This window comes from Toxorhynchites rutilus, chromosome 3 (genome assembly GCF_029784135.1).
Source record: "Toxorhynchites rutilus septentrionalis strain SRP chromosome 3, ASM2978413v1, whole genome shotgun sequence".
Taxonomy (NCBI): Eukaryota; Metazoa; Arthropoda; class Insecta; order Diptera; family Culicidae; genus Toxorhynchites; species Toxorhynchites rutilus.
This window is the reverse complement of record NC_073746.1, coordinates 329,498,999-329,520,812: the sequence shown is the minus strand read 5'-3', so window position 1 is coordinate 329,520,812 and position 21,814 is coordinate 329,498,999. Positions and strand designations below refer to the sequence as shown.

The 21,814-nt window shown below is 39.4% G+C and overlaps 3 protein-coding genes across 3 annotated transcripts; all 3 read left to right on the top strand.

Annotated features, from left to right (window-relative positions):
- The first annotated feature begins 11,891 nt into the window (after window positions 1-11,891).
- LOC129774574 (uncharacterized) lies at window positions 11,892-16,796 on the top strand. Its single transcript, XM_055778334.1, has 2 exons — window positions 11,892-12,160; window positions 12,214-16,796. Exon 2 carries the CDS (start codon window positions 12,429-12,431, stop codon window positions 16,794-16,796), a length of 4,368 nt encoding a protein of 1,455 aa, XP_055634309.1. The 5' UTR covers window positions 11,892-12,160; window positions 12,214-12,428.
- Window positions 16,797-17,262: 466 nt separating this feature from the next.
- On the top strand, window positions 17,263-18,879 carry LOC129775094 (uncharacterized). The gene is made up of 2 exons (XM_055779351.1): window positions 17,263-18,658; window positions 18,712-18,879. Exon 1 carries the CDS (start codon window positions 17,374-17,376, stop codon window positions 18,436-18,438), a length of 1,065 nt encoding a protein of 354 aa, XP_055635326.1. The 5' UTR covers window positions 17,263-17,373; the 3' UTR covers window positions 18,439-18,658; window positions 18,712-18,879.
- A 782-nt stretch (window positions 18,880-19,661) lies between these two features.
- Window positions 19,662-21,235, top strand: LOC129775093 (malate dehydrogenase, mitochondrial). The gene is made up of 3 exons (XM_055779350.1): window positions 19,662-19,860; window positions 19,975-20,379; window positions 20,574-21,235. Exons 1-3 carry the CDS (start codon window positions 19,795-19,797, stop codon window positions 21,114-21,116), a joined length of 1,014 nt encoding a protein of 337 aa, XP_055635325.1. The 5' UTR covers window positions 19,662-19,794; the 3' UTR covers window positions 21,117-21,235.
- The last annotated feature ends 579 nt before the right edge of the window (window positions 21,236-21,814 follow it).

Sequence of the window (21,814 nt, the reverse complement as noted above, 5' to 3'; positions counted from 1 at the left end):
CACCTTCAACTGAATTTTGACATTGGATTGCACCCATACATGTGCAGCTACGCGGCTGGCAACGCGGTATGATTTTATCAAACTACACCCTGTGAGCATTTGTTCAATTCCTACAGAATTGGAATTCACGATTGATAGAAAAAAAAAAATTGAATTTTCTAATAACGAATATTTTCGAAATTTATGTTCATAGTTTTCGGGCTATATTCATTCTCTAATCAGATCTTACCAGCTTTTTGTTCCATTTTTTACTATTAATATTTTTACGCAGCTGATAATTGTTTGTTTATTCATTGTTCTTGATAGGTCGAGAACATTTTTTTTTCAATTCATTTATTTGTAAGGCTCAATCGTATGAGCTTTGCGGAGCCACTAATTCATAATTTGTTTATACAGAATTTCAACTTAAATCTATGTTTAGTAGGTTTCGACCGATTACTCGTGGTTTACTCGAGGTTTGAGGGGCAACAATTATTGTGGAACGGGTCAAGGTATCGTTGTCTCAACCGAGAGTTGCAGCACGCACTGTAGCATTGTGCATAATGACCAGGGATAGCATTTCCCATGTTTTTATAGGAGACGTAAACGACAAAATGAACAAAATCGACTTTTTCGCTGTTTCGCATTCTACAAAATGTAATACGTTTGCTCAACATGCAAACAAACATTTTCTGTTCGAAAACATTTGAGCAATTTTGAAAAAACCTTTCCGAAAAATCACTGTTCGCATAACAGACGTAGCTCCATACAGCTTTCATACATCGTTCGGAAATCAACAATTTTCAGTATTATGTGCTATAAGCTAAATCTACATTTGAATCACATTCTTTGTAGAGTCCAAACATGTCTGTCACGATAGTATCTTATTACTTAGTGTTTCCTAATAGATGCATATAAGAAACCATTGAAACGCTGCTCATATAATTACTATTTTCTGTACACGATGAACAAAGAGAAGCAATTGTGTTTTTTTAATGCTATAATTACCTAAATTTCTGCATTTGAATCTTCAAGTAGATAATGAAACAATCAGATCAGTGGTAAAATTAAAATAATATTGGTTCTTAGCATTATAACTCCGCGGATTCAACATTGAATTATTCCACATACTCAGCATTTACTCATACCGTTGGAGTAAGTCACTCCACCAACTTTATGCGATTAATCGTGATATCGGTGAATCATGTTGCTAAAATTGCCAACATTGCAGATTGTCTTTACAAATTCAATTAACTGAAAAAACACGAACCTGCTGTTCTTATCATATCCCAGAGTATTCTTCAGGAAAAAAGTACTATCATAGACTCGCAACAAATCAAGAGCACCTTTCCTGACATTTCACTGAATTTCTTCCAAATCATTTTGATTTTATCCGATAACAACTGAAACTACCGACGGAGACGTTTTGACTATTATCGGAAATGTAAATACTAACGCTACAAACAGAGCAACCTGATGATTACGTTTAGCTATGCGGACGAATGTTTATTGAAACGATTGATTGTCCGCAATCGACGCAAGCGTTTTCCAAATGGAAAAAATATGTTATAATCCGCAAAATCACCTATGCCCTCTTTCTGCCGATAATATCCTTCAACTGGACAGATCATTTCATCGGAAATTTGCATGGTTATGCTTGTAGACCAAAAAACAACAAAAATGCATTTTCCCAACACTTGTTGGGAATCACTTGTGTTGTCGACAACACTTGTGTTGTCGATTACGTCTCCTATGCAATCATGGACAGAGCATCTGGTGTTAGACTATCTGTCGAGGGTGGGCGACGGTGAGATGAGGGGACAAGACAAACAAACTAATAACGAAAAAGAAAAAAACACACAAAAGCATTAAATTTTCATACTAGTCCGTTTCACAAACATATAGATCAACTGCATATAGCAGATGTCGCGAGTTCCCAACACGTCTCTAACAGGAACATAGGGTTGTCTTCCTTGGGCCCTAAGGGCATTCAAAAGGTACTCTCTGGCTGCATAGTTATCCGTACATTGCCAAACTGCGTGGTCGATGTCATCGTAACCGTTTCCACACCGACAGACATTGCTTTGAACAATATTCATTCTGTAGAGATGCACATCTAGCGAGTAGTGGTTGGACATAAGTGTACTCATTACACGAATGAAGTCACGACTTACGTCCAAACCTTTGAACCACACATTCGAAAAAACATTTTGAATAATTGAATATAACCACCGCCCAAGACTTCCAGTGTCCCAATCGGATTGCCAACTCAAGAGGGAACTCTGACGCAGTAAATGGAAAAATTCATCGTATGGAATCTGTCTATCGAACAATTCGCCTTCCTGGGCAAGGTCGAGAACATAATGAACGCAAGATTCTCGTTTTCGTTCCCCTTTTGTCCTCTCGATTTGGAAGCTACACTTGGTGTCTCCAGAGAGGAATCGCGATTCGATTCGTTAGAACTCACGCACCCCTTCAGTTCGAATGCAAGTTTGGGAGACAGGTCCCAATTCTGATCAAGCAAACGTAAGACGCAGTCAGCGTGCGGAGAAATCCATTTTGTCGGCACGTTAGCTCTCGGGAGTTGCCATTGGGCATGAGAGAAGACATCGCCTGATTGGGTTTTAAACGAGTAAGGGTGCCAGTTGGAAGGCACCGCGAATTGCCAGAGAGCAAGAGTAAATGTGGCTTCCAAATCGAGAGGGCAAAGGGGGAACGAATACCAGAATCTTGCTAGATCGAAAGAAGGAAAGACCTCTAGACTGGACACGTCGATCGTAGACTTGAGGACTCCTTATCGTACGTATCTAGCGAAAGAGTTTCAATTCGCAAGATTCCCTAATGATGTTTCGGATAGAGTAACGTAGACGTTGCTCTCGAAAATGCAAGTGTCCATCGTCTATTATTTTAGTCCTTATCATAAATTATTCCAGTGCACACAGACGGATGATGAGCATCCGGCGCAACATTTTTCTTTTTTCGTTCTTCGTTTTCAGGAACCTATACAATTACATCTATGGTGCGCGGCAGCGATTTCCTGTGCTGTTATGGTTTGCTTCAGAATCATCTAGAGAGGAAAAAAAGAGCTACCGAGATAATAAAAAACACGTTTCGATTTGATGGAGAAAAATACGAAATCGGTTTTTTTTAAATTCAGAAATGAATAAATGGGCGATTCAGACGTTTTCCGAATATGAAGCAAAAGGCTATATTCGAAATATAAAATAAACTGAAGATTTCTATTCCACGAACATTTTATTTGCTACATTTCGTAGTAGTCAACAAAAACAAAAATCCGCTCGTGTTTAATGCTGCAGCAATAGTGTAAGGCGTTTCGTTGAATTCCAGATTGTCATCCGGACCTGATGCTACTACATCGCTTTTCGGTGTTCTATTGCGTTCTCCGCGAAGGAGCTCTTGCAATCTCCGGAGATTTGAAAGAAATGTTTCACCAAGTGAAAATTCGACCCGAAGACCAACATGCACTGCGATTCTTATGGCAAAACTGCTACAAAGATACGCCTCGGGAAACATATGTCATGCAAGTAATGTCCTCGATATCATTGTCAAAACTGTAGTTGTTCCCACACACTTTACATCATCTTACTTAAAACTCGAGCGTCAAAATTCATGGTTTGTGACTTCAGTCTTATGGGCACCTTACACGATCAAAACTATTCACAATAATTGTCCTCAATGCCATGACAGCCGGGCTTTCCGGTCCGATCTAACCTCAACTTTGACTAAAGTGGCTGCCCCGCTTGCTAGCGTATACAAAATGATCGAACATGAAAAAAAACCTAAAACGTTGTTACGTTTCATCCACTCTCTCAATATCACATTGTCAGTTTACTTCGAGGTTTTGATTTGGATTGCAAAAAGTACCGTACTATTCAAAGTATCAGTTTTCCAAACCAAATGCTTCTATTTATGCTTCCTAGAATTTTAGAAATTCATAAAATTCAATTACAATCACAAAAAGACTAACAAAAAAGAAATGTCTGCAAATCTTTGGGCACTCTTGCAAATCTGGCAACTCAATCTCGAAGTCCGTGACGCAAACGTAAACATCATGCATTTATATGAGATGTCAAGTTATTGATGCTCGAAAATCAGAAAATCCGGATTTCTACGTCGTCTGCTGTGTTCAGCTGTCATTATGTTCTCAAATGTCATCATACTGACAATAATTTTGACCGTGTGAGTTACGCTTAACCTGAGACGAGACATGACAATAGGGGGCCGATTCCGGACCACCACTTCTGTCAAACTCGGACCACTTGCAACTCGGCTTCTGATTGGTTGATGAGGAAAATAATTGACAAAGATAAATATACAAAAATGAAATTTCCAACATTTTCACAGTGTTGCCAAATATATTCAAAATTGAATAATAGTTGTATTCACATTTCATTTTAGCGAAAATTTCTATTATAGATTCTTTGTATATTTTCGTTTCTGTTACGTCCGGTGCTCTGTTCCTGAAGAGAGGGAAACATTGCATCGGAATTTACACCCTACATATTTTTGTGATTCTTTTGCCATCTAGCATAGCATAATAGCAGCGGCCTAGCAGAGAAGAACATTCAATTATTTTCCAATCGTAGAGCAGTTAGCAATAAAATTAGGATCAAATAACAAATAACAACCAAGGCAGTAGGAAAAATTTTAAAAACATGTTGGAACCTGAACAAAGCATGCATACCTACAAAAAAAAACTTGAATAAACGCTATGTTATATTATGGGAATGTATTATTTATTCAATATTTCAGTACTGTTAGTATTTGAACGATATCATAGTTGAATTATAAAGCCTTATTCCTGTATACACTTCACGGCGAAAACGAAGTGAAGTGTATCCGCGATGACAACGATACGGTGCAGACATCTGGATACGAAATTAGTTTTTAACAAACCTTACTACTCGGCCCGACGGCACTTTTAAATTGCTAAAATCTGAATGAAAATTTTTACTTGGCGTTATTCATTTACTTGAAGCACGTCTTTCTTACCCTAACTTGACCTATTTTCTATACACTTTCCGATATTCTCACTAAAACTTATCATTATAATATAAGATTATCTTCAAATACAATTTTTGTACGAGATTATTTTACCAAATGAAGAAAGCCAAGTTTTCCATTCACATTCACATTCATACTAATTTGATACGGAAAATTTAATTTTTATTCATAATTTCTATTTGAAAAGGGTTCATTCTACCTGAAAACCCATAATTTTCTTTAACTCGTGAAACGAAATTTAATGGCGCGTCGTTCATTTCGATTTCATCGTGAAGTGTAAACGGTAAGGCTCATAATCTCTTGATAAATAAAATGAACTATGAATTTAATTCATGTATTTCAACATATACTCCTACTATCAAATCTACGTTTTCTAGTTTTCTTTATCTTTTCACATTTAATTTTTTTGCATACCAAAATAACAGGAAAGTACTTATTGTTTGAAATATGTGACATTCGGTTGAAGAATTAATACAAAAAAAAGGAGCAGCTCAGAAAATACATGATACGAAGAACACATGTTTTTCATGGGAAAATAATCTTCCGAAATTTTATAACATTTGGCAACCTTCACATCTCGCTTTCCTGTTATCTAGCACTTGGTCGACGAAAATGCAGAAAGAAGAGTAAAGGCCCATTTATACGTTGCTAGTAGCTGGCTTGACAGTGAGCAGCTACTGGGCCGGTGAACTCGCTTGACAATTGGTTGACTCACCTTGTCCGTTCACACAGTGTGAGCTGCTGACGATAAACTAGATACTACAGCATTGGCATACCAGGGATGCCAGATGATTTTTCAACTGTCCATTAAATAGTCAGAAACAGCAATCAGGTCCGAATTTGACGGATGATTGATCCAAAATCGACTTCTCTATTGGCAGTTTTCGTATCAGGTTTTTAGTTGCATTTATCATTATACAATTTTATCGCGAAATACACGCTGACCGTGTATAAAAATACTTTGTGCTGAATTTCTTCGAACTGAAGGTACTATCCGAAAAAGCAAAAAGGCAATAGGATTTGGGCCAGGAATTCGATGCAAGGAAAGGGAGCAACAAATACAATATTGAAGGAACTCATCGATGATGATCCTCTAGAGTACAGAGCAGTGTTGAGAAAACACCTGAATAAGTGGAAACACTGTTGGATTTAATTGGTCCAACAATACAACGCTATACCTGCATGAGTGAAATAAAAAAAAACGACATTGATGTACCTTTCTTTTGGAATATCGTTCAGATTGTTGTCAATATTTTTTAGAATCTCGAAAGCATCCATAGCTAAGATAATTCCGGAAGTATGTGATGCTATAAATGACAGTCTAAAAGATTTTTAAAATTTTTATTTATTTCGCCTTGCCAGCAGCTTCGTGTACCAATTTGTGAAATGAAAATGATAGTAGATTTGCAGGTGGAATATATACGCGTCAAAAATTAAAATAATGAAAATGTACTTTTTTAAATCGAATATGTATTCTGTTTCTTAGAACAATACTTTTTTTTGCAAGTTGTGAGAGAATTTTGAATGAAAATTGTGCCTGGTAATGATTCTATATTAGAGATTCTCAAGAAAACTATCTCAAAATGAAAACCAATAATTTTCAAGTCTATAAATATCTTCGCATATTTTCAAATATCTTAAAAATAGAGACATTTCTTTACGTTTGGCATCCCTGATTCGAGCGCTAAATTCTGTTTAAGGGATGCGAGTGCGAGTAAATTCAAAAAACTTTGAAGTAGCTCGCACGCCGGATTACACATGACACTAACTGGCATGATGTGTTCACATGGTGCGAGTAGCTGCACTGCAGTAATTGACCAGACCGACTCGTATGCTTACTCGCACCGTCTGAACCCGGCTTAAGAAGCCAGTTGTCACGTCTTGTCTTAGCGTAGAGATGGGCAAATCAGCTCATCATGGTGAGCGGCTCAGAGCCGTTCAGCTCATACAAGTGAGCTGCTCATTTGGAACAGCTCTTCAGCTCAGTTGAATTTTGCAGTTGTCCACACAATTGCATATGAAACGTAATCACCATGGGACATTGCATAGTGTGCATTTTTTAATAGACGGAAAGCAAAAAATAAACGAATTTAATTCGTAATTGTACAAAAACTAAAACTGATATGAATTCTAATAATATAATATACAACAAATACTGTATGCTGAAATCCAATATAGAAGATGTTTAGGATATGCTGAACTTAAACAACAGAAAAACCAGCAGTAGCCAAATAGAATGCCTCCAGGAATATTGGCCGAGACAACGTTTTTTGAAAAAAAAACCATCGAGATTTTTTTTTTGCATCCGAGGATATAAAAATAAATCCACTAATAGGTGCAACGAGAAATAATTATTCGCGATCACAAAGGTAACAAAAGGACCAGTATCAATCATCAACATTTATGCCGGGTGGTTTTCTGAATTGTTTTGAAGTAACAGTTTTGAAGTAATGAAGTAACGAACGATTGAATATCTTCAAAACAAAAACCTTTTTTCCTATCTGGCATCTCTGCTAAAGCTAAAGTACGAAGAGGGATACACGAAAACAAACTGACGTCATGCCATGAAGCGCGGGAGACGAAAAATTCTTTCGCGTCTCGCAATTCACACTCTCTGCAGCTTTTGCGCTCCACAGCTATGCAGCTCAACAGCTCAGCAGCTCAACAGCTCAACAGCTATTCAGCTCAACAGCTCAACAGCTCAACAGCTCATCAGCTCAACAGCTCAATGGCTCATCAGCTCAACAGCTCAACAGCTCATCAGCTCAGCAGCTCATCAGCTCAACAGCTCATCAGCTCCTAAGTGGTGCGGACTCAATTTACTTCATTTTCAAGCAAATTCATGCATGTTTTCAAGCGATTTCTTGCAATAAATTCTCAGACCACCAGAGATGCCAGATTTACAAATATGTTTGTAAATTTACAGACATTTCTGTAAAACACTTTCTATTTTTGTTTTAGACTTTTTGGATATAACAATATTTCACAGGTTTTTGAAAAATAAGAGGCTCTATCCATCACATCAAAAATATTTGACTCACCATATGACATTTTTCCACAGTTTTAATACAGAAAAGTTATTATATTTAGTTTATATCAATACACATGACGTTAGACCAGCGATACTCAACCAGCGGCCCGGCAGTCTTTCTGGTTGGCCCATCTGGTGTGTATAAAGTTTGGAACTCATACACATAAGTACTTTTGCCCTGACATCATTGCAGACGAAAGAGAGCATACGGTTATAAACAATTAATGAAAAATTGCATTCTATGCAGTTAAGGAAAAATCTTGAACGAAAATTGTCTCTGATAATTATTTTCTGTTCTAGATAAGATTGTTTTGCTGAAATGCAAGGAGATTTATTGAAAATAGTTAAGTTAGGGTCAGGACTATGTCTTCTAAGTATTTGAACAACATCGAATAAAAATTTTCATTCTATTTTCAACAATTTACATTCGCTTTTGGGTCTGCTTATGACGAAATATGGGTTACTGTTCGATATTGTTACCACAGACATGGTTCATGGCCGTGTGGTGATCTAAAACTTGTATAACCTTGCATGGCGGATGGTATACACTGCATTTTCTTATAAATTTCATCAACGACAAGACCGCAAGCCTTGGTGGATGTCCAATATATCAACGAAGAAATAATGAATTTTATAAAAATTAACAACGCGTATGTATGTGTATGTATGTATATGTAGATCGTTGAAACATTTAAACACACTTACAACACATAAGTTATTAAGTGGTCCGAAAAATCAATTTTTTCCACTTTTTCCCAAAAATGACAAACGAAAATTAATAACTTTTGAATCACTGAACCGATTTAGATGATCGACATATAAAATTGAAACTAATGACCTAGCCTTTTATTAAAAAATATTTAACTTGCGAAAAGAATAATTATATTTTAGTATTTATTGATTTTAGTCGTTTTTCATTTTTATGACTTTGGCGCTATATTTTTTTATATTTTTTCTTGAAAGCTGAGGAATTTTTACATAACATATCTCGATATCAGAGATGCTATTTTTTCGTTTTTTTAGATATGATTTTTCAAAGTTCACTGGTGGTTCAAAAAATCATTTTTCCCCCTTTGTCCAAAAATAACTTTCTGCAAAAAATCATAACATTTGATTAATTTGAATACACCGATTTAGATGATCGATATATTAAATTGAAGCCAATAAGCCAAGCCAATAATATCACACTTGCGGGAAGATTGGATTCTAGTAGCATAGGTCTAGTTTAGTCACATATGAATATGTTAAATGTTAAATTTACAAAATTATAACTTAAAAACGATAATTATAGCATCTTCGATATCGAGATATGCTAGGTGAATAAACCTCAGCTTTCCATAAAAAATATAAAAATATATAGCGCTCCTATCTTTAACCGAGAAAACTATGAAAAACTAACTCAATCAATAATTACAAAAGCAAAAATTCAATTTTTTCGCAGAAGGAATATTTTTTCAAAGAAAAATTACTCGTAAGCTTCAATTTAATATACCGATGATATGAATCGGTCCAATAGTTCAAAAGTTATGACTTTTTGTAATGGGAAAAATGGGCAAAATTGTTTTTCGAACCATCGATTAGTTTTGAAAAATCATATTTCAAAAACGAAAAAATAGCATATCTGATATCAAGATATTTTATGAAAAAAAATTCTAAGCTTTCAAGAAAAAATATAAAAAAATATGGTGCCCCCTATTCCAAAACCATGAAAACATTAAAAAACGACTACAATCAATAATTACGAAAATAGGATCCATATTATCTACAAGTTCAATATTTCTCAATTAAAACTCATTGGCTTCAATTTGATGTGTCGATCATCTAAATCGGTTAAGTGGTTCGAAAGTTATAAATTTTTGAAAAAAGTCATTTTGGGAAAAAGTGGAAAAAATGATTTTTTGGATCACCCTAAAATGGAAATGGGCACCCTAATGAAAAATTAAAAAAAATACGAGTCTAATGTTTTGCGATAAAGAACAAAATTACAACTTTTGACGAAGATCTGAGAACCACTATATTGGTTTGGCGCGATGTACAAAGTATTAATGAATATGTGAAAATTAACGTTAAAAGACATTTCTATAGATCTGCAAACTTTTACAGACTTTTCCCCATTTTTAACAGACATTCACATGTTTTTACAGACTTTTTCTAAAAATCATCTGGCATCTCTTCCTTCCACTTTTTATCGAATATTTTCAAATCGCAGGAGTAAACATTTACGTGACTCTGACTTCGTTTGTTTTTATTTCGTTCGGAAAAAACGTTATGTCAAAGAGAGGGGACATTAAAAATGCGTTTCTCAGTGAAAGGCTTAGATGCTCTTTCAGAGATGCAATGGTTAATTGAACAATTGACGGAAAAATGTAGTTCGGTCATTTTATAATTTTAATTATTTTTGCCCTTGACAACAATACCTCTTTTATAGTGTTGATTATCATAAAAAAATAACACTCCTGTTCGTTGGATCTCTTTTGACATTTCAATTGGATCTTTTTTGACAGCCGTTTTGATTCAGTCCGCACTACCTAGATCAGCTCCAGCTCCGTAATGAGCTGATGAGCTGCGTTCTTTTGATTGCGAGCCGATCCGAATCCGCTCACTATGATGAAGCGATTCGAATGAACAGCTCATGAGCGGATGGCACATCTCTATCTTAGCGCTTAACAGGTCTCTCCAGGTCAGATTCTGTTTATCGCTTCAGAAAATCGCACGTCTCCACCAATTCACACACGCAGTCAGTGCTTGCACCAGGACCGTCAAGACAAATGATAAACGAATGATTCATTTAATCAAGGCGCCTAGAAGTATATCCTAAGGCGAGGCCGTTTTGTCACTAAGTTGGGGAGCGGTATATGAAAACAGTACGGAAGAAAGCAGTAGGGGAATTATTTGTTTGAAGCGTGAAAGAGACAGACTGATCACAAGCGAGCTTGGACACAAGCGTATTGTATTTTGTTTTCAAACAAAATTCAGTAGACTTCCAAGATGGCTATAAGAATATAATAATATATATACTATTTTTCTCAACTATTCGCGAAAGATTTTGACTCCGAAATTTAAAACTAAGAGATATGTTGGCATTATAAATATAACCAGAATCAAAACAAAAACCGAGACACAAAGCCCAGACAAAAACCCAACGAACCGTCCCTCTCCGTCAATTATTCTTTTCTACAAATCCTGCCGGTCATTTTCGTTGAAGGTATGCTGACGGATCGTTACGTTGTTGGTGTATGTGATTTTTTTAAAAAGAATTCCATGGTAGAATAACTGAGGTAACGTCTGTCCAATTTGCTAGATGTTGATTTAAATGTAAGTTACTGTATTTTCATGATTTAGATGCTGGTTCAGAGCTCCCGTGAACGTGAGCGTGAACAAATACATTTTGATTAATAATTCATCAGTCCATATATAAATCGAGGAAAACATCTTGAAACGATAGGATGAACCTGGAGAGGCGAATGAACTCTATGAGTTTAAAGCCTCTATAATTCAACAACGAATGAACGAACGATATTTTTTAGTTGAAAAACATATTTAAACACAATTCATATTATATTTCACAACGATTCTGAATTCTGAATTTCCACCAAATCTCCAGATCGAGATGTTGGTGAATTCACCATAGTTCACCAGCTTCACCGGTGAATGGGAAAACAGTGGTGAAAATAGACGCCAAATATTTTTCCGTCCATGTTCACGTTCGAATATCCCAAGGCATTCTGAAAATTATTTCACAGTAAAATGTAAAACGATATGTTGAGCAGCTCTCGAGTTTTCAGAAAAAAAAAATTCATGTGGATGCAATTTCATTCAATCGGTCCTTGTTACAACCACTGGGCACTAACGACGGTCGGCTTACCGATGTGATGCGAGGAACCTTGCGCCGAAATGTCAACTGATTCAATGACTGACAGATGCGGACAGAGAGAGAGAGGAATTGTTATATTAAAAAGTGACATGCAAAATAAGAAACGTGCTTACTAAATCTAAAGTTATCTTTCCTAAAATTATATGCGATATCTTCTTAAAACTAGCTTACAATAACCTTATCCTATTGATTATATTTAAACCTACTGCTGAACATTGAAATTGCTATACAACTAGCATAAACTGAATTATGTAAGTAAAACCTAAAATCAACCATTCTTCACTTCACTAATTATCTGAATTAGTCAGCACATTCATTATCGCGGTCGCAGGATTTGACCATTGTTCGGTGCACTTGATGGGCTGAAACTAATTTTGTAAGTCTTGAAATATGATGCTGTTTGTTCATTTCAAATAAAAATATTATTTACAGTTTGAGCTGATTAAACCAAAACGAGCTGCTACAAAATTTAGTTGTTCTACTGTATATCCGAACAAATCTCAAAAAAATTATAACGAGATGACTGGAGAATGCAAGAAGTGCCACGGTCCGGACAATGACCAAATGGTAGCCTGTGATGAGTGTTCCAGTTGGTACCATTTCGCGTGTGTGGGTGAGTCCCCAGGGGTAGCGAAACGCCCATTCTGCTGCTCCGAATGCACGGAAGCTAGAAAGAAGAAAAACAAAAAGACAAGCAAAGTTGATTCAGCGAAGCTGTTGGAACCCAGAGATAAAAAAGCGGTATCATTAACTGGAGCTTCATCGAGCAAAAGCGTCACATCTAAAATACATGCTAGTGAGACTTGTCAAAAGAAAACGGCTAAACAGTCAAAACCCTTGGAGGAAAGTGATGCAAAATCCGTCGTAACCCATTCCAGTCGTACATCGCGATCACGATTGGAACTGGAATTTAATCGTATGGCGGAAGAGTTAGTTTTGCGAGAAAAGCAGCTACAGGATGAGAAAGCGATTAAGGATAAAAAGTTGGAAATCGATCGTTTCTTCCTTCAAAAGAAGTTGGCACAAGAAAAGGAGCTGAGAGAGAAGGAACTCGCTCAGGAGAAAGAACTACTTGAGCAGCAATTGAAGGACCATATCGAATTTCGAGACCGTCAACGCCTGCTGCGTGAAAGGTTTCAGAAAGAAAAATATGAAATTTTATCAGCCAATTTGGACGAGGAAGGGGCGGTTGGAGGCGATATTGGAGATACTCTACCGGGCGAAGATGAGGAACAAGATAATGAGCATAAGGTTCAAGACTGGTTAAATAAAGAAGGAAACCAGAAAATTCATAAGCGACATCCAAAGGTTCCTGAAGTGCCTTCCGTTGTTACGTCAAACCGAACCAAAGAATCATCCAAGATTTCGTGCAAAAGACGGGATGATTCAAGCAGTGACTCGTTGGAAGCAAGCAACTCGGAGGGAGAACAATTCGATCGTGAGTCTGACCACAGTAAAATCCCTGGCAGACATTATGGACCAAATAAGGCACAACGAGCAGCCCGCCAAATTCTTTCAAAAAGGCTTCCCATATTCACCGGAAAATTAGAGGAGTGGCCGCTGTTTTACAGCAGTTTTGTCAATTCTACAGAAGCGTGTGGATTTTCACACATTGAGAATTTAGTACGCTTGCAGGAATGCCTGAAAGGGCCCGCACTTGAGGCTGTTCGTAGTAGGCTGCTGCTACCACAGGCCGTACCTCGAGTTATTGAGACGCTCCGCATGCTATATGGACGTCCTGAGCAATTGATCCATACGCTCCTGAACAAGGTACGGAAAACAGATTCGCCGAGAGCGGATCGTTTGGAAACGTTTATTCCGTTCGGAATCGCAGTACAAGAACTTTGCGATTATTTGGAGGCTGCACGGTTCCATGATCACCTCGTTAACCCTCTGCTCATCCAAGAGCTGGTGGACAAACTCCCAGCACCCACTAAGCGAGAGTGGGTGCAGTTCAAACGTTTTGAAAAGCCTGTCACACTGCGCACATTTGCTCAGTTTACATCAAAATTAGTCGCCGAAGCTAGTGAAGTCACACTCGTAATGGATACAAAAACAAAATCCGCCAAGGGGAGAGGAAATGAAAAAGGATTTGTAAGCACGCATTCAGGTGAGCAAAGCGTGCCTTCTGTTAAACGTAGTAGCCAATGCCGAATATGTCAGAAGGGTGACCACCGGGTGCGAAATTGTGAAGATTACCGTCGTCTAAATCTAGCAGAACGTGTGAGGATCATGAATCAACAGAAGCTTTGTGAACGATGCTTAAACGAACATGAGGGTTGGTGCAGATTTAAAATTACTTGTAACGTCGGCGAATGTCGGCAGCACCACCATCCTCTGGTTCATCGAGAACGATCGTCTGGTTCATCGAATCACCATCCTGCTTTGGCACCGACTAATGGAATCAACTGTGCACATGTCAACACTTCAGTATCAATCATCTTCAGAATCGTTCCAGTTACATTATTCAATGGAACGAGGTCTTTGAACACGCTTGCATATTTGGACGAAGGATCATCACTTACTCTTATTGAGCAAAGCCTCATTCGTGATTTGAGAGCCAGTGGAATATCGCAACCTTTGAAACTTCGTTGGACCGGGAATATTGTTCGTCAAGAGCCCAACTCAGAATGTGTATCTTTGGAGATTAGTGGGTTGGACAAAGGTCAACGGTTTGACTTAAAGGAGGCGCATACCGTGGAGAGATTATGCCTACCCAAACAAAAAATCAACCTCCGTGAGATTATACGCCAACATCATCATTTGAACGGTGTGGATACAGCCGACCTAACTGGAGCTCAACCCAAACTCCTAATTGGACTAGATAATGCCTACCTACTAGCACCTTTGGAGTCCCGTGTAGGAAATCCAGATGAACCGATTGGCGTTAGATCGCATCTGGGATGGTCGGTCTATGGACCTAGGCAAACCACGACGTCAGATGCATATATCGGACATCATGATGAATGTTCCAATGAGGACCTGCATAAGCTGATGCGCAAATATTTCATGATCGAAGAACAGGAGGGAACAGTTCATCAACTTCCTGAATCTGATGTAGACCGCCGAGCTAGAGAAATCATGCAGAAGACGACTATTAAACTGGACGGTTTCTACGAAACGGGCCTAGTTTGGAGGTTGGACGATTTTTCATTCCCAGATAGTCTCCCGATGGCATTACAGCGACTTCGAAGCTTGGAACGCCGTCTGAATAAAAATCCGACATTAGACCAACGAGTTCGACAGCAGATCCAAGAATACCAGGACAAAAAATACATTCACAAGGTGACCGCCGAGGAATTAGCTAACGCGAATCCAGCTCGAGTGTGGTATTTACCCATCAATGTCGTTTTGAATCCCAAAAAACCGGATAAAGTACGATTGGTTTGGGACGCAGCTGCACAAGTGCAAGGAGTGTCTTTAAATTCCATGTTACTTGCTGGCCCTGATTTGTTGGTTCCACTGCCTGCAGTTCTTCAACCATTCAGGGAGCGAGAAGTCGGTTTCGGAGGTGATCTGAAAGAGATGTTTCACCGGTACAAAATTCGTGATGCCGACAAGCAAGCTCAGCGCTTCGTGTTCCGCACCAACCGCGAAGGACAACCGGAGATCTTCATCATGGATGTTGGAACGTTTGGCGCTTCTTGCTCCCCAGCATCGGCTCAATACATCAAGAACCACAACGCCTCCCAATACGCGGAACATTTTCCAGAGGCATCTCGTGCTATCATTCGTCAGCATTATGTTGATGATTACCTCGACAGTGCTGACACCGTCGAGGAGGCTGTGGAGCGCGCTAGACAGGTCCGATTTATTCATTCGCAAGCGGGGTTTATTGTCCATAAGTGGATTTCGAATTCACAAGTATTTCTCGAAGAAATTGGAGAACGTGAGTCGGTCGACAAGGTATCTCTCCATCTAGACGAAGAAGCTGTGGAACGTGTTCTAGGGCTTATCTGGTGGCCCAAGGAAGATGTCTTCATGTTCTCAACCGCTGTACGAGAAAATCTATCCCCGTATCTACTTGCTTCGGATAGACCAACGAAGAGAATAGCGCTCAGTTGCATTATGAGCCTTTTCGACCCTTTGGGCTTGCTAGCACCCTTCACCCTACATGGAAAAATATTATTACAGGATCTGTGGAGGAGCGGCTGCGGATGGGACCAGCATATTAATGACGATTGCTTCGAAAAATGGACGTGGTGGAGAAAGTCACTCTCAGGAGTTGAGAAGCTGAAGATACCTCGATGCTATTTAAAAGGAGCTCCACCGTCAGCTTACGATACCGTACAACTTCACGTTTTCTGTGACGCCAGCTCACAAGCATATGGTTGCGCTGCATACTTCCGTTTAGAAACACGTTTTGGGATCGTTTGCAGTTTGGTGATGGCTAAAACCAAAGTAGCTCCCCTGAAGCAACTTTCAATTCCTCGAATGGAGCTTCAGGCAGCTGTTCTTGGGGCTCGATTGTCGAATACGGTTGTTGCAAACCATAAAATAAAAATCTCGAAACGCATACTCTGGTCGGATTCTAAAACTGTGCTATCCTGGATTCAGTCCGATCAAAGGAGATATAAACCTTTCGTCGGATTCAGGATTGGAGAAATTCTGCAAGAAACATCCGTTGACGAATGGCGGTACATACGAACAAAGATGAACATTGCAGATATAATTACCAAAAAACGGAAAGAAAGTACTTTAACCTCAGACGGAGCGTGGTTTCGTGGACCGAAAATATTGTACTCACCAGAAGCAAACTGGACAACAATAAACGATACCAGATACACCAGAGGAGCTACGCGCATGTCATCTGTTCCACGGAGCAGAACTGAGTTTGGGATCAATTATCGATGTCACTCGTATATCTCGGTGGAACGTACTGCTTAGAACAGTAGCATGCGTCCTTCGATTCATCTCCAACTGCAGATTGAAACAGCTGGGGAAACCGCTTGAAGCTGTACCAACCACTGAAAATGTCAGTAAATTTATACGACGAACTGAAAGTTCTATCATCATGCCCCTGAAGCAGGAAGAATATGAGGTTGCCGAAAATATCCTGTGGAAATTAGCCCAACGCGATGTATTTGGAGACGAAATCACAACGCTGCTTCGGAATCAACAGTCACCAAAAGAGGACTGGATGACGATTGAGAAGAAGAGTACCTTATTTAAACTTGGTCCCTTCTTAGACGAACATCAGGTTCTACGAGTGGATGGACGCTTAAGTGAGGCTGAACATATTCCGTACGATACACGATTTCCAATAATTCTGCCCAAAGACCACCCAGTGACCAATCGCTTATTGGAATATTATCACCAACTTTTTGGTCACGCTTATAAGGATACAGTTGTCGCCGAGATACGTCGACGATTCTACATTCCCAAAATACGAACGTGCGTTGCGAAGATCATTGGGAGTTGCCAATCGTGTAAAGTAAGGAAGACTAAACCGCAAACACCTAGGATGGCACCACTCCCTGTTGAGAGAATAACACCATTCGTACGACCCTTCAGCTATGTAGGGATTGATTATTTTGGCCCTATTGAGGTGGTGGTTGGTAGGCACCTGGAAAAAAGGTGGATAGTCCTCTTCACATGTTTTTCAGTACGCGCAGTTCATTTAGAAGTGGCATACAAGCTAGATACTGCATCGTGCATAATGGCTATTCGACGATTTGTGCTACGGCGAGGACCTCCAATCACCATCTTTTCAGATAACGGGTCTAACCTCAAGGCGGCCAACAAGGAGCTCCAAGAGCAGATAAAACGAATAGATTTGGCCTCCGCGAACGTGTTCACCAACGCTCGTACAAGTTGGAGATTCTCGCCACCCTCTGCGCCTAACATGGGGGGCGTTTGGGAGCGCATGGTGCGCTCCGTTAAGCAGGTGATGTCGGAACTGAACGTCGGAAGAAGGATGAACGATGAGATTTTGTTGACAGTGATTGCTGAGGCAGAGGAAATAGTCAACTCGAGACCTCTAGTGTATACGTCTCAGGACTCGGAGTCTGCAGAAACACTTACACCCAACAGTTACCTCAGAGGAATTACGTCGTGCTTACAAAATCCTGCCATCCCTCCAACGGACCAAGCGGAAGCTCTTCGGAACTCGTACAAGCGCTCGCAGTTCATTGCTGATGGACTCTGGGAAAGATGGATCAAGGAATATTTGCCTACTCTGAACTATCGCAGTAAGTGGTTAGAAGAGCATAAACCCTTAGAACCAGGGGATCTCGTATTCATCGTTGACGATCATGGAAGGAATGGATGGATACGCGGTAAAATTGAAACAGTCATCATCGGTAAAGACAAACGGATCAGGCAGGCTATGGTACGTACAGCACAAGGTCTATATCGTCGTCCAGTGAACAAGCTGGCAGTGATTGAGGTGGCATCTTCTTGTAAATCTGTTCCTGAAGCTAGTTCCGGACAAGGTTTACGGGCCGGGGAACTGTTACAACCACTGGGCACTAACGACGGTCGGCTTACCGATGTGATGCGAGGAACCTTGCGCCGAAATGTCAACTGATTCAATGACTGACAGATGCGGACAGAGAGAGAGAGGAATTGTTATATTAAAAAGTGACATGCAAAATAAGAAACGTGCTTACTAAATCTAAAGTTATCTTTCCTAAAATTATATGCGATATCTTCTTAAAACTAGCTTACAATAACCTTATCCTATTGATTATATTTAAACCTACTGCTGAACATTGAAATTGCTATACAACTAGCATAAACTGAATTATGTAAGTAAAACCTAAAATCAACCATTCTTCACTTCACTAATTATCTGAATTAGTCAGCACATTCATTATCGCGGTCGCAGGATTTGACCATTGTTCGGTGCACTTGATGGGCTGAAACTAATTTTGTAAGTCTTGAAATATGATGCTGTTTGTTCATTTCAAATAAAAATATTATTTACAGTTTGAGCTGATTAAACCAAAACGAGCTGCTACAAAATTTAGTTGTTCTACTGTATATCCGAACAGTCCTCTGCACGGGTCGAACAACTTCGTTGCTTTAGGTTGCTTCGTGAACAACGGCATATTTTATTCGAATCACTTTGGGCCTGATTCTCGAATACACTTCACGATGGAAACGATAAAAACGATAAACGGCACGCCATTAAACTACGTTTTACGAGTTAATGAAGTGTCGAAGATAATTATGAGTTTAAATAAAATAATCATTAAAATCATTAATGAAAATTAACTTCTTTGTATTAAACTGGTGTTCGATGTGAATGAAAAACCTTTTTTTCTTCATGTGGTATAATCTCATACAAAAATTTTATCTGAATATAATTTGATATTATAATGATAAGTTTTAGTGGGAAACTAATTTCGTATCCAGATGTCGACACCGTACCGTTGTCATCGCGAATACGTTTCATTTCGTTTTCAACGTGAAGTGTATTCAAGAATCAGGCTCTTCATTGAAGTTCGATGCTTGTTGACTTCACGTTTACTGGCGAACTTTTAACAAGAACGTGAACGTGAACAAAAACATTCTATTCACCACGATTTTTTGAGTTGTTTGTTCGCAATACAGTTCACCGTGAAATGATCGTACAATTTCATCCTCTTTTCAAGTTCACGTTCACCGGTACTCTAAACCAGCCTTAATGTACAGCCCTAATTTTTTTAACGCTGTAGTGATAGAAAAACGATATTATTTGACGTAACCTCTCGAGGTTATCCGCGATTGGATGTGTGTTTGTGATACATCACATCATATTCAAGAAAACTCGCTCAGCTTTTCAATCATCAGCAGCCGGAGAGAGAGTTCGCAGATTTGGTTCTTCGTCAGCTCATTTGTACCCTGGTTTTGCATAGTTCTTGTATCATTCCGGAAAAAAAAATATTTTTGCTGGTCAAAAATGTTCGCTCGCACATTGAAAACAGTTGCCGCTCAGGGTGCGAAGAACTTCTCAACAACTAATCAAGTGAGTTAAGATGGATAGTCGAATAACCGATTTATCTTTTTTTTTCCTTAAGAGGTTTACGTAATACAGTATTATTCCGTGGAACTTTTTCTAATTTGTTTAACGCCGTTTTAGAACAATGTCAAAGTGGCTGTGTGCGGTGCTTCCGGTGGAATTGGTCAACCCTTATCGTTGCTGCTGAAGCAGAGCCCACTGGTGACCGAGCTTTCGCTGTACGACATTGTGCACACCCCTGGAGTGGCAGCAGATTTGTCCCACATCGAAACCCGCTCTAAGGTCACTGGATACAATGGAGCGGAAAATCTGGAGAAGGCCTTGGCCGGAGCAGATATAGTCATTATTCCAGCCGGTGTCCCTCGTAAACCGGGTATGACACGTGACGATCTGTTCAACACGAATGCTTCCATTGTGCGAGATCTGGCTGCTGGTTGTGCCAAGGCTTGTCCGAAGGCGCTGATTGGAATCATTTCAAATCCTGTCAATTCAACTGTACCGATTGCTTGCGAGACGTTGGCCAAAGTAAGTAGGAATTATGCTAATCACATTTCATATAGGCTTGTACAAATATTTGTGAAGGTTATCATGACTATCGTGCGTTTACTTGCAGTGATAATAGGCGTAATGTGATGACGATGCATAGAAACAGCACCCGAACAAAATTATTCATGGATTATTATGATCTTTAATGATAATGTTGCTCCTTTAATCCACAGGCCGGTGCTTTGGACCCGAAGCGGGTGTTTGGCGTCTCGACGTTGGATATTGTTCGGGCCAACACCTTCATTGGAGAAGCTGCTGGAGTTGACCCTCAGAAGGTCAATGTTCCAGTCATTGGAGGTCATTCGGGTGTGACCATCATTCCCGTTCTCTCTCAGACGACTCCATCGGTTAGCTTCCCCCAGGACAAAATCGCTGCCTTGACCGAACGTATTCAAGAGGCCGGAACCGAGGTCGTCAAAGCCAAGGCAGGTGCTGGATCTGCCACTCTCTCCATGGCCTTTGCTGGAGCCCGTTTCGCTTTGGCTTTGGCTCGCGCTATGAATGGCGAGCAGAACGTGGTCGAGTGTGCTTATGTTCGTTCGGATGTAACCGAAGCGAAGTACTTTTCAACCCCACTTTTGCTAGGAAAGCACGGACTCGAAAAGAATCTTGGACTACCGAAGCTGAACGCCTACGAGCAGGAGCTGCTCAAGAAGGCCATCCCAGAATTGAAGAAAAACATCGCGAAAGGCGAGGAGTTTGTTAAGAAGAATTAAACAATCATTTGGTGAAACATTGAGGCAATGGTGTTTTAGAGTAACAACCGCTAGGAAAATGTTAGTTTACATGCTTAAGTACTACAGTGAGTACAACATAAAACGCATTTGAAACACAATCCCCCATAAAAAGTGAAAAAAATGCTTCGATGCGGTGTCCTCTTAAGCTGCCATTTTTAACAAATGCGATGATAACGATAAGGTTTGTTATTTAGCACGACTAAGAGCATAACATGAAGAACAAACGATCCCAAAGAATAATTGGTCAAGTATATGACGCATGAAATTAATTATTCACACTTTAGAGACGAAATTTGAGAAACCGGTATTGGATAAAGTAATTTATTTGCTCCGGAATAATGTTACAATTCTCTTAGTAAAGCTATCCGAAAATGTTTTCTTCATTATATTGCAAACCCAATCACCGCTCTGGAAGCCTTTTTATTCAAAACCCATTTTGTACGATGTACACAATTTGCTAGTGAATGCAAACAACATTCATTGCATTTTAATCGGGAGAGGGCACTATTAGGTCATTCTATTCGGATTGTGGATTCATGGTTGCTGCTAATGAGCTGTCTCACTGCTCTTACTGTTCGAAGAACATTTGCAAGAACGAAAAACTTTTCATATCAGCACGCTTATCGATATGATGCACATTGCATCATGACTAAGGCTCAAAGCAGTCTGCCCATTCC

Bases quoted from the DNA above. Each gene is read 5' to 3' on its own strand.
- LOC129774574 (XM_055778334.1), top strand. From the start codon at position 12,429: ATGACTGGAGAATGCAAGAAGTGCCACGGTCCGGACAATGACCAAATG.
- LOC129775094 (XM_055779351.1), top strand. From the start codon at position 17,374: ATGGCACCACTCCCTGTTGAGAGAATAACACCATTCGTACGACCCTTC.
- LOC129775093 (XM_055779350.1), top strand. From the start codon at position 19,795: ATGTTCGCTCGCACATTGAAAACAGTTGCCGCTCAGGGTGCGAAGAAC. The intron at 19,861-19,974 runs GTGAGTTAAGAT...ACGCCGTTTTAG, and splicing joins ACTTCTCAACAACTAATCAA to AACAATGTCAAAGTGGCTGT. The intron at 20,380-20,573 runs GTAAGTAGGAAT...TTTAATCCACAG, and splicing joins CTTGCGAGACGTTGGCCAAA to GCCGGTGCTTTGGACCCGAA.